This window comes from Diospyros lotus, chromosome 5 (genome assembly GCF_014633365.1).
Source record: "Diospyros lotus cultivar Yz01 chromosome 5, ASM1463336v1, whole genome shotgun sequence".
NCBI classification, from domain to species: domain Eukaryota; kingdom Viridiplantae; phylum Streptophyta; class Magnoliopsida; order Ericales; family Ebenaceae; genus Diospyros; species Diospyros lotus.
In genome coordinates, this window is record NC_068342.1 from 3672134 (window position 1) to 3690224 (window position 18091).

At 34.9% G+C, this 18091-nt stretch overlaps 2 protein-coding genes across 7 annotated transcripts in view; both read right to left on the reverse strand.

The window, feature by feature from the left end:
* LOC127801005 (sugar transporter ERD6-like 5) overlaps positions 1 to 18091 on the reverse strand; it is a 46840-nt gene that overhangs the window by 19377 nt on the left and 9372 nt on the right. Inside the window, exons 1-19 of one of the 5 annotated variants that reach the window (XM_052335746.1) lie at positions 14265 to 14487; positions 11752 to 11814; positions 9880 to 9969; positions 9663 to 9722; positions 9036 to 9101; positions 8880 to 8945; positions 8724 to 8799; positions 8550 to 8614; positions 7977 to 8105; positions 7814 to 7894; positions 7639 to 7723; positions 7506 to 7549; positions 7357 to 7419; positions 7225 to 7284; positions 7057 to 7110; positions 6833 to 6889; positions 6609 to 6723; positions 6372 to 6519; positions 6098 to 6274 (exon numbers count right to left, since the gene is read on the reverse strand). In XM_052335746.1, coding sequence (XP_052191706.1) covers positions 6395 to 6519; positions 6609 to 6723; positions 6833 to 6889; positions 7057 to 7110; positions 7225 to 7284; positions 7357 to 7419; positions 7506 to 7549; positions 7639 to 7723; positions 7814 to 7894; positions 7977 to 8105; positions 8550 to 8614; positions 8724 to 8799; positions 8880 to 8945; positions 9036 to 9101; positions 9663 to 9722; positions 9880 to 9969; positions 11752 to 11814; positions 14265 to 14405 — 1440 coding nt within the window. In that variant the 5' untranslated portion in view covers positions 14406 to 14487 and the 3' untranslated portion in view covers positions 6098 to 6274; positions 6372 to 6394. Of the gene's footprint in view, positions 1 to 6097; positions 6275 to 6371; positions 6520 to 6608; positions 6724 to 6832; positions 6890 to 7056; positions 7111 to 7224; positions 7285 to 7356; positions 7420 to 7505; positions 7550 to 7638; positions 7724 to 7813; positions 7895 to 7976; positions 8106 to 8549; positions 8615 to 8723; positions 8800 to 8879; positions 8946 to 9035; positions 9102 to 9662; positions 9723 to 9879; positions 9970 to 11751; positions 11815 to 14264; positions 14488 to 18091 lie in introns of those variants that run through there. The other 4 variants (XM_052335748.1, XM_052335742.1, XM_052335745.1 and 1 more) reach the window with 4 other exon arrangements.
* On the reverse strand, positions 102 to 5682 carry LOC127801006 (sugar transporter ERD6-like 5). 2 transcript variants are annotated; one of them, XM_052335750.1, is made up of 18 exons: positions 5466 to 5682; positions 4649 to 4711; positions 3865 to 3954; positions 3658 to 3717; positions 3051 to 3116; positions 2899 to 2964; positions 2749 to 2824; positions 2574 to 2638; positions 2036 to 2128; positions 1825 to 1848; positions 1659 to 1743; positions 1523 to 1566; positions 1370 to 1432; positions 1236 to 1295; positions 1096 to 1149; positions 890 to 949; positions 680 to 794; positions 102 to 375 (listed from the first exon to the last, which is right to left on the reverse strand). In XM_052335750.1, the coding sequence occupies exons 1-18, from the start codon at positions 5655 to 5657 to the stop codon at positions 260 to 262; spliced, it is 1392 nt and encodes a 463-aa protein (XP_052191710.1). In that variant the 5' UTR covers positions 5658 to 5682; the 3' UTR covers positions 102 to 259. The 2 variants fall into 2 exon arrangements, with proteins under 2 accessions (XP_052191710.1, XP_052191709.1); XM_052335749.1 differs by having other exon boundaries at positions 1825 to 1905.

The following is an 18091-nucleotide window of genomic DNA, read 5'->3' on the forward strand; positions in this document are numbered from 1 at the left end:
TATTGCCATTTATTTGTTCTTATATGAATGAATTACACCAAAATACATAATGCTTTTACAATTATCAGTATAACTATGACTAGATACATGCAAAATGAATGTTGAAATACAAATAAAAATCCTTGAATCATCCATTAATGTCAGGCACATCAAAATCAAAATCAACAATAGGAAATAGAATCAAATAAGAATTGGCCTTTATATCTTTCACTAAGAAGATGGCTTACATGCATAATGTAATTAATATTGATCATGCAAATTAAGATATCATTGATACTTGTATCTCTTCTAGTGTTTTTTTCTTTGTCTCTGGCACCATCTTCAAACTAAAAATGACAATTGAACCGCAAATACTTGCGAATATGAAGAATATTCCTGAAATTTTATAATACAAATCTCTATAAAAATGAGTTTATACCCACCCACAAATGAAGAGGGGGGGGGGGGAGTTGTATAGGTGGATCCATACACCGAATGTTGAGATTTAGTCATGCCAACCACCAACTCAAGTTTGCTCTCAATAAATTGGCAATTTTTATTTATGTTTTTTGGGTAAGTTGCTAACATGGGATTTGGATTAATAAGTGACATGACTAAATCTTGACTTTCGGTGTATGAACTCCCCTATACATGCAATCTAAATACAAAGAATTTTTTCAAAATAGAGAGAGTCAATTACCTGCTCGGCTCCAATCAAATAAGAAGTTAAAAGAATAGGTGACAATCCAACTACTGGTCCAATTGACAAAGATCACAAGACTTCCAGCTGAGCCCTTAATGTTCATAGGAAATATCTGAAATAGATGCTACTTTTTAAGTCTAACCCCATAAGCTTTTGCTTATAATAGACAATGAAAGTAACAGTTCAGGCTTCATAAACTTGACCTACCTCAGACACGATAACCCATGGGATACCATACAGCCCCAAAGAATAAGAGGCATAGTACACCTAGTTTAGTTTTCAAACAATCAAAACTATTATGCAAAGCAATAATATGAATTAAATTTAGCTCGGTATTGGAGAAGTGAAAGCAAACCTATAACAGAATCTTCTATCACGAGAATTATTGTAATTTTTTATTGAAATCAGGTTACCAGTATTCCACTCAGCACCAATATGACAGTGGACTCCTTCCCTAAGCCAAAGTCCTGCCAGACTTACCATTAGATATTATGGCAACAGCAACAACCAACAATGTGAAGTTAGAAGTACTTAGATTTGTTCTTGAAGAAACCTGCAAAAGGAAAGCCAATCCCGCAAGGAAGCTTCCCAAGAATGCACATGCTGCTGTGACCTGCAAAAGATTTCGCATTTGTCTCATCGATTGATTATGTCAAGAACTTGTAACAGGATGTTTCTTAATCTAACCAATAGGAGTGGCCGCCGCCCCACTTTGTCCATTAAGAGTACACCTATGAGGGCGAATGGGATCTGGAAAGCACCACAATAGTGCATTGGTAAAGAAACAGCTAGGGCAGAGTTGGTTCCGCAGATTAAACTAGTAAGATTAATTCCAATAACCTGAATAATAGCAATTGATGTAGTGCCAATGCTGCTTGACAAACCTACATCATGAACCACAGACTTGGATGGTCAGTCATTCCTCAACTAGTACCCCTCTTCGAGTCGTTGATTAAGTTATTAGTTAGGGAATTACCGGCTGCTTCAAAAACTGAACTTGCATAAAATGAAATCCCAGTAAACCCTCCAAGTTGTGCAAGAAACATTAGCCCAACTCCAACCTACCATAACTCCACATATTCACTTGAATATCAGATAAGTTGTATAAATCATGCTACATATAGGAGTTACAGAGGGCATACAATGAGTGAACGGGCATATTTACGCTGAAAAAGATCCAAAAAACTTGATTCAGAGAGTTGCTGAAGGTTTTCCACGAAATTCTACAACAAAATCCTCAAATCAGTTCTCACAACTGTGCATAAAAGTGAGAGGTTAATTAAAAAAAAAAAAATTAACAGAACACTACTCGTATTAACAAACTCTAGTTAACATGTCAAGTTAAAATGTTACTCTGATCTCAGCTGCTTCCTGAGAAATGTCAACATTCTTTCCCCTCAAGTGTTTTAGAGTTGTTTCTACCTCCTTTTCTTGACCAATCTTTGCCTGCAGACACTTGTAGCCATCTGTTCAGCATATTATGAAATTTTTCTTTCTTTTCTCTTACATTCTCTATTTTACTGCATTATCTCAAATAACGAATATAAGGTAATAGTAGCAGAAACACAAATGCATGTGTATACTTTTTTTATGGTAAATTTGGTGCATGCTTCTGGTTCCAAAATGACCTGGTAAATGAAAATGATGTTTGTGATTGACCATTTAAAGAGCGTTTTTAAGATAAACTTCCTACCAAAGAATACTCAATTAGATAACATACCTATTCTGATGATTTTATCAAGTGATTTAACAACACTAAGAAAATCCAACTTAATGAAAGAACTTGATAATCATTTTCTCTCTCTTCCAATTTCTTTTATCTGCATGTTGATTTTTATTTCAAACTAGCAGATTTGTGGGAACCCCCACATAGATAAGAAAAAAGACTTACCAGCCATCTTGGAGACTCTGGGACAAAGAAAGAACCTATAAGCTGGAAAGCACAAGGTACAATGGCTGGAAATGAAACCCAAAACACCCCATTAAAAATCAGCTAAAAACAAAAAATTGCACCTCCTTAAAACAAAAAATGTTGGTAACTGAAATTACAGAATGAAGCAGATTACCAATAACAGCCAAGTAACGCCAATACAAGAGATTGCCAATGAGAAACATTAGCGAGGCACCCCCGGCTAATAATAACTGTGGAGTTAACAGTTTTTACATGAACACTAACTCCAAATTTCTAATCCAAATATATCATAGCTTTGATTTACCGGACTAAGTGATGTAAATGCTCCTCGTATGTTTTTAGGTGCGATTTCTGCAGTGTACACAGGGTTCTGTTTGGCAAAGGTAATGTAGGTGTCAAGAAAGTTTGCTATAGACAGCAAACTAGAAAGTCAAATGCACACCCTCCTGAAATTACCACAAAAGTGAAAAGCCCAAATCCAACTCCTGTTGATAGTCTTCCAAGGTCAAGCAACCAAGCAGCCTTGTGATAACAGTGAGCTTTCAGAATTAGGTATACTCCACAAGAACAAATGATGGATAATTACAGTAGATACACAGTTAAAATGAAACGGCATATCAAAATAGAATTCAATTCTTGTTTGCGTTGTATGTTTCCCACATTTCTATTTACTTCTGGTTTTCTTGGTAAGACCATGTTCGGGTGCATATGCTTTTACATGTTCTTGAAGAAAAAAGGTTGAGAACTAAGGGTAATACTGCATTCATCATCAGTTTCCTGACTTTATCAATAAATAGAATGTAATCAAAGTTAGCATTTAGTCACAACATGCATCTATGTTGACAAAATTAAAAATATAGAAATATTTTAATCAGATATCATCCGCTTTGTCCCTTTGGCATATGGTTGATCTTCTAGTTGGGCTGAAGACACCCAGATGCTTATTTTCACATATAAGATGTTAAGCATAACAATTTGGAGCATGGACTAAGATGTTTGCAACCTAGTGAAGCATTATTGAATTGAAAATCAAATAATATCTGGAATGAAAGTTTTAAGAAACCTGTGCAAAAGCTATAGCAAGCCACCCCAGGATGCAAAATGCCTGCATCAAAGGCAAAGTCTGCCAAAGAAGATCACAAGAACTAGGAGTAGGTGAATAGATGATACACACACAGATATATATATATATATACATATATATGCTATTCAGTATATACATATATATTATAATTTAGTTGAGAGATCTAATTTCCACAGTAAAACTTACCCGTTTCCTGCCAATGAGATCACATACTTTGCCACTTATCAATGCACCGAGCATTCCTCCAATTGTGTATATTGAACCAAAAACTGAGTACTGGACAAGAAGGGAATTGTTAGTCCATTTTTGCACAAGAAGTGTTAGAGGTTTGATTGAATTACATCAAATTATTAGATATCTAATAAATTTTCACATGCGTTTATTTGTGCATTCCTGAAGGTACTAGACAAGGTGCGTCAAATTATTAGGATACAAAAAACCAAATCCCATTACCAATGCCCGTGACTTGTTTGAACAGATCTCAGACATGGACACTAGATATTTCAAGTTTTCTCACAGCATTCAAACCCCCTATCACCTACTTTGAATGGTAGGGTGGAAATCAGTCCTAACTTTCCTGTTTTACTTTCAAAATTGATAGTTTATACTTCTACCATAACAATACGGTCGAGGCTTTATTTGAGAGCATTTGGAAATACATATATGACAGAGATTAAGCAAAAATTCATCTATAAGCATTCAGGACTTTATAAGTGTATTATGTTGCATGATTACAGGGAAGTTTGTGTTTTGCAATTGCTTATAGGAGCAAGTACATTGAAGAGATGCCCTTCTCTAAAGGGCAATCAAATTCCCCTATCACCAGTTCAAACTATAGGGCAGAAAATCATACTGATTTTTCTATTTTCTTTAGAATGTATTGTTTTTGGAAGTTTAAAAAGTTCATAGCACTTGAATTGTAATATATAATTCACCAAGAAAAAAGAAAGGGAGAATCACTTCTACTTACTTCTGCAGTTGACAGGCCCAACTCTCCCATGATACCATCCTCGGCAGGAGATGTAAATCCACCCTGCAAAGCGCTCGATAAGCTTTGTGGAATGTATAGGTTAACAATTATCTCTAGCTGAAGAGACTACGTAAGCTAAAGGATCTCATTAGAGACTTCAAGTTTTCTGAGAATATAATGATCTAACTAAACAACTCCCTAATTCAGACTATAAACGTTCAAGCTCAATATATACAATTACTGATGAGATTAACCATATTTGGTTCCCTTGCCAATGGTCCAAATCAATCTTCCATATAATTTGGACCACCAGGTTTTAAATTAGATAAGAGTGTTCAAGATTAAACTCTTTTTCTATAACTTCATTTCTTCTAAAGCCAAGAATTTTTTCTTTCTTTTAATATATTTATTCTAAGTTTAAAATTAATTTCTAATGAAAAAATAAAATAAATAAAATAAAGTATGCATGCATTTTTAATATTAACCAAAATAATAAAAAATAATTTTCTTAGGATATATTTATTTATTTCATGCGTCCAAAACATAGTCTCTTCAAGATGATATTTTTTTCAGTGAAATGATCATGATATTTAATAATTTTATGAAGTCTAATATGAGTTTTTTTTTAAATATTTTTTTATATTCTACTTAGAAAAAAATTAAGAACTCCGGAAAATTTGTTTGTTAATTTAAACCTATAATAATTTCATTTAAATTTTACCTAAAAATAGACAAAAACTAAACAGTCTAGACTCTTAACATCCTAGCGTTAAGCCTTCATTTTAAACAGAAATAAACATCTTATACAAATGCTTACAGCACAGCCATTGGCGAAGGAACCGCAAACGAAAACGACGATAGAGAGGACGAGAACGGCAGAGATGGAAGAGGAATCACCGCCGATGTTGGCTGCTGCTGCTGCTGCTGCTTCAGCTGTCTCATTTTCACGGCCGACGCTGTTGGTAATTTCAGCGCTCGCTTCCACCAGCAGAGGCTCGCTAACATCCATGCTTCCGCTGCTCAGATCGAAGATCCAGCGGCTCAGTTTTGATACATTCCGTCGCCATCGTTTCCAGCTATCCCCTTTATTATGTGCGGGCACGAGTTTGTCCTGTCTGTGTAGCGCCCCCCCCCCGCCCCCCACCCCCACCACCACACACACACACACACACACACGCCTTTTTACTTGCTGACTTAGATATTTTTAGAGAATGAGATAGCTCTATCTCATTCTCTCTAAAATTCACTGTCTGCTTGTTCTACAGCCTAAGTGAACGTCGTAGCGATTCGAACCCCGAGACTTGACCCTCGGATAAATTCGGTTATATATCTATTTTTGTACAAACATTTAGAAAACACTATAGAAGCGTTTGTGTATCGGCCCCTGTTTGTATGTCTCAGATTGTTTGCTCTATTGTTTTATGATCAATTAATATAACAAAGCCTTAATTTCACAAACTCGAATTGACTACATGAACTTATTCATCCCTCTTTTATGGCCGTAAAGTCTGTTCATAGGCAAATCATCCATTAGTGTCGATACACAGAATAGAATCAAAGATGCACTGTCGTTTACATCTTCCAATCCAGAAACACAACAGAAGCCCACTCCTCCCTTTGCTCTGCCTGAATTCAGAGAAAAGCAAATGTTTAAGGCATTTATAGCCATATCTATTTAGGAACTGTGAATGAATCAGAAATAAATGAAAAGAGGATGGCTTACATGGAGGATCTAACTAATATTGATCATGCAAAGAGTTGGACCATTGAGGCTTGTATCTCTTCCAGTGTTCTTCCCTTTGTCTCCGGTACCAACTTCAGGCTGAAGATAACAATTGAACCGCAAATACTCGCAAAAATGAAGAACACTCCTGAAATTCGAGAATAGAAATCTCCACAAAGAATGAGTTTACACATACAAACGTGTGTGTGAGAGAGAGAGGAGGGAGAGAGAGAGGACCTGCTGGGCTCCATTTAAACAAGAAGTTAAAGGCATAGGTGACAATCCAAGAACTGATCCAACAAGCTAAAGTCACCAGACTTCCAGCCGAGCCCTTAATGTTCATAGGAAAGATCTGAAATAGATGCAAATTTTAGAGTCTAACTCGATAAGCTTTTTGCTTATATTAAACTTCTACCTTGAAGAAAGTAGCAGTCTAGACTTTGCGAATGAACTTGGCCTACCTCTGACATGATAAGCCATGGGAGACCGCCCAACCCGGAATAGGAGGAAAAGTACACCTAGTTTATTTTTCAAACAATCAACATTATTCAGAGTAATATTATGAATCAGATTTAGCTTAGAATGGTAGGCTCAACTAAATTTTACAGATCAATGGCAGGACTGAAAGCAAACATAAAATGAGATCTTCTATTATGAGAAGTTTTGTTCATCGAGATCAAGTTACCAGCATTCCACTCAGCATCAGCATGGCACTGAACTCCTTCCCTAACTCAAAGTCCTGCTTGGGTATAACATTTTATATGATTAATTGCAACAGAAATAATGGCAACAGCACCAGCAACAACCAACACGTAAAGTTAGAGATGTATTTAGATTTTGCTCTTGAAGGAACCTGCAAAAGGAAAGCCAATCCTGCAAGAAAGCTTCCCAAGCACGCACCTGCTGCTGTAACCTGACAAAAATTCCATATTGCCTCATCTATTGGCTACATCAAGAACTTAGAATATGATGTTTATTAACTAACCTTCAGAAGTGCACGTCGCCCAATTTTATCCATTAAGAGTACACCCATGAGGGAGAATGGGATCTGTTAAAGCACTCCAATATGCATTAGTAGAGAAACACCTCGACCAAAGTTTGTTCTGCATATTAAACTGGTTAAATTCCAATAACCTGAATAATACCAACTGCTGTAGTGCCAACGCTGCTTGACAAACCTATCATAAACCATAGACTTGGATAGTCAGTCATTCCTCACCCAGTACTCCCTTCAACTCATTGATTAAGTTGTGGGTTAGGGCATCACCTGCGGCTTCAAAAATTGAACTTGCATAAAATGAAACCCCATTATACCCTCCAAGTTGTACAAGTAACATTAGCCCAACTCCAACCTAACTTAATTCCAAATATTTTCACTAAAAATATCAGATAAGTTGTATACAAGGAATGATGGCACACATAGGAGTTAGAAAAGGGCGTACAATGACTGAATGAGCATATTTACGCTGGAAAAGATCCAAAAAACTTGATTCAGGGAGTTGCTGGAGGTTTTCCATGAAATACTACAACAAAATACTCAAATCAGTTCTCACAACCGTGCACAAAAGTAAAGGTAAGTCCAAACAGAACAATATTCATATTAACCAACTTTCGTTGACATGTCAAAGTTGAAAGTGGTACTCTGATCTCAGCTGCTTCTTGGGAAATATCAACATTCTTTCCCCTCAAGCGTCTTAGAGTTGTCTCTACCTCCTTTTCTCGACCAATCTTTGCCTGCAAGACACTTGTACTCATGTATTCAGCATATTATGAGATTTTCCTTTCTTTTCTTTCCCATTCACTATTTTACTGAATTACCTTAAATGATAATAGAATGTAATAGTAGCAGTTGTGCATTGCCGTAAATTTTTATTGGGTATGCTTCTGGTTCAAAAATGACTTGGTAATTGCAAAAGATGTTCATGATTGACCGTTGAAGAACATTTTTAAGACAAACTTTCAACCTAAGAATCCTCAATTCCTTAATATACTATTTTGATGATTTGTCAAGTGATTTAACAGCACTAAGAAAATCCAACTTGATGAAAGAATTGGAAAATCATCTTCTTTTCTCTTCCTATTCCTTTTATCTGCATCATGATTTTCTCATCAAACTGGAAGATTTATTGGAACTACCACATAGATAAGAATTATTGTTTCAGATTTTAATAGACTTACCAGCCATCTTGGAGACTCTGGAATGAAAAAAGAACCTATAATCTGGAGAACACATGGTATGACGCCTGGAAATGAAACAAGAAACATCCCTTAAAATCAGCCAAAAACAAAAAATTGCAACCCCGTAAAGCAAAATTTTTTTAAGCTGAGAAATTAAAGAACGAAGCAGATTACCAATCACAGCCAAGATGTGCCAGTGGATGAGATTGCCCAGGAGAAACATTAGCGATATGCCCCCAGATACTAATACCTGTGGAGCGGACAACACTTTTTCACATACACAGTAAGTCCAAATTTCTAAACCAAATACATTATATAGGTTTGATTTACCTGATTAACAGATGCAAATGCTCCTCGTATGTCCTTAGGTGTGATTTCTGCAACGTATATGGTAGTCTGTTTCACAAAAGTTATGTAGGTGTCAATAGGCATACATTGCTATAGACAGCAAAGTAGAAAGTCAACTGCACACCCTACTAAAATTACCACAAAAGCATAAAGCCCAAGGCCAAATCCGATTGATAGTCGTCCAAAGTCAAGCAACCAAGCACCCTAGTGATAAACAGTGAACTTCCAGAATTAAGTAAACTCCAGTAGAAGAACAAATGAATAACAACCACAGATGATACACAATCTAAGTTGAAATGAAAAGATGTATCAAAATAGGATTCAGATTCTAGTTTTGTTATGGTGTATTTGCTCCATTCCTAGTTTCTTGTGGTTTTCTTGGTAGGAGTACGTTCAGATGCATATGCCCTAACATGTTCTTGAAGAAAAAATCTTGAGAACTACAGGTAATACTGCATTGATCACTAATTTCCTGTCTTTACTGATAAATTAAATTTAATCAAAGTTACCATAGAGTCTCGACATGCATATATGTTGACAAAATTAAATATATATAAATGTTTTGATTAGATATCATTCACTTGGTCCCATTTGGCTTATGGTTGATCTTCTAGTTGGTCTGAACTCTGAAGACACTTGGTGCTTCTTTTAACATCTAAGACATTATGCATAAGATTTTGGAGGATGGACTAACATGTTTGCAACCAAGTGAAGCATAATTGAATTGAAAATCGAATAATGATCAGAAGGAATGCTTTCAGAAACCTGTGCAAAAATTATAGCGAGCCACCCCAGGATACAAAATATCTGCATCAAAAAAATGGTCTGCAAAAGAAGATCAACAACCATGAATGCTTGAATAGCTGATTCAGAGTCTGGTTAATATTCAAAATTTTCACAAAACTACGGTTAAGATATCTATGTAGATATATATTATTGAAAAGTTATATATCTAATTTCTACAGACTACAGTAAAGCTTACGTGTTTCCTGCCAATGAGATCTGCTACTTTGCCACTTATTATTGCACCTAACATTCCTCCAATTGTGGATATAGAACCAAAAACTGAGTACTGGATAAGAAGGAAACTGTTAGTGCATTTTCACACAAGAAGATGTAGAGGCTTGATCAGAGTACATCAAATTATTTAATTTTTCACACATGTCAAGTTCAAATTAATAGCGCTTCCTGAAGGTATCGGACAGTGTCTGTCAAATTATTAGATAACTAATACTGTGCTGCAAAAAACAATCCCATTCACAAGGCCTGTGATTTGTGTGAACTAGATTTGCATACAAACCATCTATCACCAAGTTAAGTGGTAGGGTCCAAATCAGTCCCAAATTCCCCTTTTTACTTCCGAAATTGATGGGGGGCGCTGGTGACTCCCATGTTTCTTTTGGAGGTCACCAGCTGAGGGAAGGAGAGCACAAGGCTCCCTGCTTTCAGAGAGTTGAGCGGGGTTGTACTTATAATGCATTAAGTTATCAAACAACATGTTAAATTTTCATTTTCAAAATGAAACAAAATTGAACATGGAAGGAAAAAAGAAAACTAAAATTAAAAACTAAAAACAAAAATCTAAAAGCTCTATCAAATTCCCCCTAAAGTGATTGTGTAGTTTACCTCTTGGGTTCCCAGTTTTCATGCAAATATTGTAACTTCTCCCTTATTTCTGTAATTATTCGACATTTGTGTGATTTGGATAGATTACACTCAAAAGCAAATCTCTAGGAAAATCCATGTCCAACCATTATCTGTTTAATTCGTACCAGAGGATTGAATAATTTTCAATTGATACCAGGGCAGGTTCACCACCAACCCTAACTTGGTTAGGATAAGGTGTAATTAATGATGATGACACCAGAGTAGGTTTACTCACAAACTCGTTTCTTCATCATTTTTTTTTTTTTTTTTGCTAGAAATTTTCAATATTTTTCTAATATAGTGTGATCATATATTTTTGCTGAGAACAGCAAAACATGCATTTTTTTAATACAACTTGCTAGAGATTCTTTGTTAGATGCTTCATAATGAACTTAAAAAATACAAGGCTTTTATCTAGCAAAAATAAAATACAAGGCTTTTACTGTTTCATTTAATTCATCTACTTTTGCATTGAAGTCTACTCACTCTGTCCAATTCTATGATTGTAATACAGAAAGTAACAGGGAAGAAAAGTCTATTCAGAGTGTCCAATTCTATGATTCTATGCTCATCAAGCTTATTAGACAATAAAATAAAATGTGTCTAAAAGCAGGCAAAGCCAACAAGAAATTGAATGTTAAGGCTCAAACAAGCAATGCTAACAAGAATGTAAATCTGGAGTTGAACTACATAAATCAGAAAGTCCAACATGACATACAACATTGCTGCTACAGAAAACTAGAACCATAAGCTGTTAGAATTGATTTGAGATCTAGGGGGCTGATTCTTTTCAAGTTCTCTAAAGGCATTTGAGTGAGGGTGCAAGTGAGGGTGCACATTAGCAACAGCGCATAAGGTTTCTCCTTTGTGACCTAAAAGTCATGACCCTCGCGTGTTCGAGTTGTATAAATAACCTCTTGCAAAACAAAATTATGACTATGTATAAAAATGACTTTTCCCTAACCCTTGCAAAGTGAGAAGCCTTATGTACCAAGGGCACCCTTTTCTAAAGGTGTTCAAACCTCCCTATCACCAATACAAATGGTAGGACAGAAAATCATTTCAGCTTTTCCTAATTACTTTGGAATGTATTGTTGTTGGAAGTTTAAGAGCACATAGTACTTACCTGTTCTTTGGGCCACCCATGGTGTACATATAATTAACCCAAAAAAGAAAAAAGAAAGAAAGGGAGAGTCATTCTACTTACTTCTGCAATGGAGAGGCCCAGCTCTTTCATGATACCATCCTGAGCAGGAGACGAAAATCCAAGCTGCAGAGCACTCAATTAGCTTTGTGGAACATATAATTGTCACTAGCCAATGGAATTACATAAGCTGAAGGGTGCAAACAGCTCCTTAAGTATTATGTGAAAATCATGATCTAACTGTGCAACTCTCTAATCCAGCCCATAAACGTTCTAATCACTGACGAGATTAATCACATCCAGTTCCCTCATCAATGGTCCAAATCATTATTCAGATACAATTTGGACCACCACGTTTGAAACTATAGTGTTCAAAATTAAGCCTTTTTCTATAACTTCGCATTATTGCATGACCAATACAGTTTATTTATCAATGCTAATTTTGGAAATAAAATTTCTCAAGGCAAAAAAGAAATAAATAAAATAAATAATGCATATGCATACATTTAAAATGTCAAGAAAAACAATAAAAATGATTTTATTGGGGTATATTAACTCATTTCGTTCTCATTTTCTAACAAAACTAAGTAATAATACAAAGTAATCTAGATTTAATTACTTTATTCTCTTAGAATTCTTTTTTTCCTGTGTCAAACCAAGTTGCAAAAATACCCTTAAGGTCATTTACTTTCTAAGTGGGCGTTTGTTAAAACGAGCAAGATAAGAAGTATCAAGATAAATTTGAAATGCATTCCGGATCAAGATATGGAATGATCAAAATAAGGCTGGAAAGTATTTCAAGATTTCTATCAAAGTGTTTGTTAAATTTTTTGGAATCCACTGATAATTGTATTTTTTTTTTTTTATGTGTTTGTTAATGCATATGATAAGCACCAAGATAAGAGTTTTTTTACCAAAATATCCCTATTACTAAATTTATGATTAAAATAGTATTTTATGATTAATATGAATTGTCAAAAAATTAAAATTAATATTTTATTTTCTAAATTCATGTTCAAAAATAAATTTAAAAAGAGTTGAAAAGTAGAAATAATTATTGTTAGAATTACAATAATTCCACCTAGATAATTAAAAATGGCCAAAACATATTTTCATAATAGGTAATAAAATATAAAATTAAATAAAATAATTTAAAAATTGGTGAAAGGAATTATATTAGTTAATAAAATATATAGAGAGAGAGAAATTTAAATTTTAAAAATCAATGAAATGAATAATGTCATTTAAAATTTAAAAATTGTCAAAACATATAACAATTTAAAAATTTATTAAATAATATTAATTATAAGAGTTAAATAAATAAGTTTTTTTAATAAATTTAAATCTTTAAAATGTATTAAATGGCATTAACTATCCTATAAGGGGCATATAAGTAATTGAGTCTTATCTTGAAAGAGCCAGATAAATTTATCTGTGGGGGGAGGTCGGATAAATTTATCTTGAAAGGGGGAGATAAGAGGTCACGTGAAGGATTTTTTGAAAGTGGTCAGATAAGCTTAACAAACACGTTAAAAAGACCAAACATCCAAAATGTTTCCCATATCTGGTTTTTCTCCCTCTTATCTTGATTAACAAACACCCCCTAAGTGTGAAAGGGTATGTCCGGAAGCCAAGGGACACTTATACACAGAAGAAGCGTCCTCCCCCCCCCCCCCCTCTTATTCATGAGGTTAGGCCCTAACAAGGTTGCCTACATAGCGAGAAACTGACATTCCCAAGGTTGCCTACATAGCGAGAAACTGACATTCCCATTGCATCTAGATGCCATCCAAAGAATTGACAATATTCCTGATTGAGCTTCAATGGAAGCATCATAAGCCCTTCACTCTTAGTTCCTACTTGAGAGTATTCTGGTTCGGGGCTTAACCTCTTTGAGGGTATCGTGCAAAATGATCAAGATATTAGGTGGCTTTTAGTGCCTTCCCCACTTTTACTTCATAGGAATCATTCTTGAGAAAGTGAGATTGTTGTGTTTGGTAAGTTGGGAAAGTGTCTTGGAAAAGTAACATTGCTCTGTTTGGTAATTTTGGCACTTTCTTGAGAAAGCACGAAAATTCCAAGAATACCTCTGATTTAAAATCGAAATTTTATGTTCTTAAGAGACACTTATTAAGCATTAAAATTCAAAATAACATATTATATATCTTTATAACATATAAATGTTATATAATATATATTGTATTTCAAAATGAAACAACATATTTAAAGCTTTTCTAAATTAATACCAAATTTCTGTAAAGTAGCACAATATAAATCTTCTATTTTGTTTTTCTACAACAAATCCGCAAGGTCAATTTCATCCGAAAAGTTTGGCTTTCCTTTCCCACATCTCTTGGTCAATTAAAGTGATTCAGTTTCCTCAAGCCAAACGCAACCTTAAATTAAATACTCTGTGACTAGAAGTCTACTCCAGTTTGGGAGTTTAACCCTCCATCAGACTGAAATTGGACGGCCCCAAAGCTATCCAATGTATATGCAGTGAAAGAGTGAGATACACACACACACATCCTCCTACAAGATTTAGCATTAAAACCAAAGCGGCTAAAAATGCTTACAGCACATCCATTGGCGAGGGAACCGGCGGCGATCACCGAAGTCGAGAGGAGGAGAACGGCGGAGATGGAAGATGAACCATCGCCAGTGACTGCGGCTGGTTTGGCGCCGTCCTCAAGCAGCAGAGGCTCACCGTCTTCCATGCTTGGGCTGTCCCGTCCACTGCTCTGCTCTGCTCAGTGCTCAGATCAAAGATCAAGCGGCCTTTGCTACAAGACTGGAGAAGGCCTAGTGAAACGTGCCCATAAAATATCCATCTTCTCAGTACATTTGATGATTAGAAATCACGAAATTGCATATTCAACGCACCCCAACCCACGTAACCTTTCCCATTATATTATTATTACCAGGCCGGCAGCTTGCTTCAATAAAGAATATTCTAATATAGTGTGTTAATCAACATATAAAAATTAAAAAAATAAAATATATAAAAAAATTAGATAAAAATATGCTACATTATATTTATTAAATTTATCTAACTACTTTAAAAAAAAAAAAACTTGACTCCTTATCTAATATTTTTTAGATATTTATCTCTTCTTTTCTTTAAATAAATAGATATCTTGAATCTTATCAATAAGAAAAAATTATGTATATATTTTTTAGTATATTTTTAAAAATAATAATAAATAATTTAATAAAAATTATAAAATATTTCATAATCTCGTCTTAATTATTGATTAATACTTTATATATTATCATATTGTGACATCACAATTATTGGATGGATACCAACCAACCAAGAGGTGGACCAGGCAGGCATGCCAGCTATCCGTCCACCTTTCGCAACTCATGTCGCGACATAATATTCTGCCGAGAACTCAGCCTATTATTACATACAGTCAATATACCCAACATACCACATTCTGTCTTCCAGCTCAGCCCAACATATGTGAGCCTGAAATCTTTACCAAAGCATCGGTTGCAAATACCCACACCACACACATATAAATGTGATGTCACATCATTTCCAAGATGTTCACAATCCGCTGCCTGGAATGGAGCAGAGGCTGAGCAGAAACAACGGCAGCTATGGCTATGACCAGTGCTATACCTGAGTTTGGGTAGCTTGAGGCGAAATATAAAAATAGATCTTAAATCGTAAAGTGTATTTAAATTTTATTTTTTTATAATAAAATATAAAAAAATAAATAAATATTTATACCAAAGAATAAAATTAATTTTTTTTAAATTATCAATTAAAAATTACGCAATTTTAGAGAAAAAATATCAATCAAATTTATATAATTAAGATGCTCGAGTATTTTTTTCTCAATAGACAACATAGCCAATCCGCGACACACTTAAGCAATAATAATTTTAAACTTAATTTCTATATTTAGACTTGTAATAATAATAAGAAGAATAAAATGAACAAGGCATCTCTAAACTCTAGTTCTATTTTTTAAGAAGAAAACAAACAGTTATCATGTATATAAACAAAATGAAGATATCAATAAAATTAAATTTTCTTTTGACAGATTCAACAACATCAATAAAATAGACATAGGCAAACTATCCAATAATCCAAATCTCCGAATGTATCATAATTTTATTTCATAAACTAAATGAAATGAAAAAGAAACTAACTGCTAAAAGTTGAATGAAGCTAAGCAGATCTAGATTCTGGAGTTAGGGGTTCTGAGAAGTAGATCTGCTTCAAAGACAAAGACTGAATTTGAGGTAGTGAGCGACAGAGAGCGAGATAGCGTGAGCGAGCCATCGGTGATTGGCCACGAGGGCGAGCGTCGAGCGATCGTCGACTGAACACAGCAACAAGAGGCTAGTCTGGCGAGAAAGCGAGGGCGAGCCCAGTGAGGGCGAAAGGCGAGCCCGACGAGGGCGACAGAGCAGAGAGGCGCGAGCGACGGACCAGCAAAAGGTGCGCGAGCGACAGACCAACGAAAGGCGAGAACGAGGGCGAGCCGGCAAGAACGAGGGCAAGCCGGCGAGGACGAGGGAGACGGAAGGAGTGACAGAAAGCAAGAGAGGACAACAAAAGTGAAAATGAGAGAGGGAGAAGGGCAAAGGCGAACGCGAAGCTTGCAGAGGGAGGAGATAGCCGTGGGCAATTGGACCTTTACCAAAATGGGGGTTTCCAATTTATGGGCCACCTAAATAGCCAAATTTTCATGGGCCCTGAGGCAACTGTCTCATGGGCCTCATGAAAGGTCTGGCCCTAGCTATGACATACTTCTCCATCACTTCTGACTCAAGCATCTAGCAACCCCCTCTGTTAGAAATAACCTTCAAAATACATGAGAATTATCTTCATCCCGTTAAAGGGCGAACAAAATCGCACTCTCCAGTGCCTGCCCTTTCCTCACCAGTGATCACGCCCACTCTGCCAATAGCTGGGGCTGCCCATTTTCAATTTTCAAACGCCCCAACACCACCCCGAAGCTGTACACGTCGCTTCTTTCCGTTAGCTGCCCGTACAAGGCGTGTTCTGGCGCCACAAATGTACCCGCCACCCTTGTGCTCAGGTGTGACAACCCATCTGGGGTGAACTTTGCCAGGCCAAAACCAGGGCCGGTTCAAGGGTGGGTGGTAGGCGATAATTAGTTTAATAACTTTTTAAAAAATAATAAAAATTATTAAAATTTTATGTTTTTATTTTTTAAGATATAAAATTATAAAATAAATATTTTTCAATTAATAATATAGACATGAAAAAAAGATTTAAAAACGTAAAAATTAAATAAATAAAAAATGTAAAGAGTTTATAATTAAATTAAAATTTTATTATTTTTTTATTTTTTTTAATGCCTAGATCAGTATAAATTTCTCATACAAAAGTTTCGTCGTTTAAAAAAATATTTTATCAAATTATTCTCCTAAAATAATATCACTTTTGTTTTTATCATGTTATTAGTTTATACGTGTGTGACTCAACAATTGATTAGATCAAATAAGTTAGGTTAGACCATTGGTGTTTGAACCCCAAGCAAGTTAGGTTAGACCATTGGTGTTTGAACCCCAAGCCCAAGTCAGTTGGTCTTTTATTCTAATTCCAACTGTGTCCCTTGTCAGTGGCGGAGCCAGAAATTTTAAGTAAGGTAGACAAAAATTAAACTTTAAACTCTAAATTTTATCTAAAATTAAATAATATAATAAAATTAAAATAATATAATATTAAAAAATATATATCAATAAATTATACAATCGACATATTTTCATATTTTAATAACGTCACATAATAATATTATTATCAATTTTATTAAATATATATTTTTTAATATACACAACTAAATTGTTGTTCAATCATTAATCTCCAATTTGATTATGCAACCAAGTCTTGATAAGTTTCATGATAGGTTGTCGTTCAATTATTGATCTCTAATTCAATTACATAGCTGAGTCTTGACAAATTTTATGACAGAAAATATATTTTTTGCCACAGTTTCAAATATGTAATTGATAAATTTGTAATAAAAAATGAAAAAAAATAATCCTTCTAATTAAAAATAGTTAAAGAAACAGTCAAAAGAGATTAACATATACAAAATAAAAGTGGGTCAAATTTTCAAGTATCTTATTTTTAATTTTCAGCTAATACTGAAAAAAGTACTGGCAGTCACCACCAACTACCATGACCGGTGATTTTCAGCAATTAGAGGCAACCACTCGACACCCTTATTCTTATCAACCAACATATTCAAAAACCAATAAAATCTAACGACCAAATTTCATAGATCTAAGCTTAAACTTCTGGGCAAACCCAATGTGCGTAAACGCATTGGCAATTGCCACTGACCAAAGTGGCTGGTGGTTTTTGACAATCAGAGATAATCACTGAACACCCTTATCCTTATTAACCAATGTACCC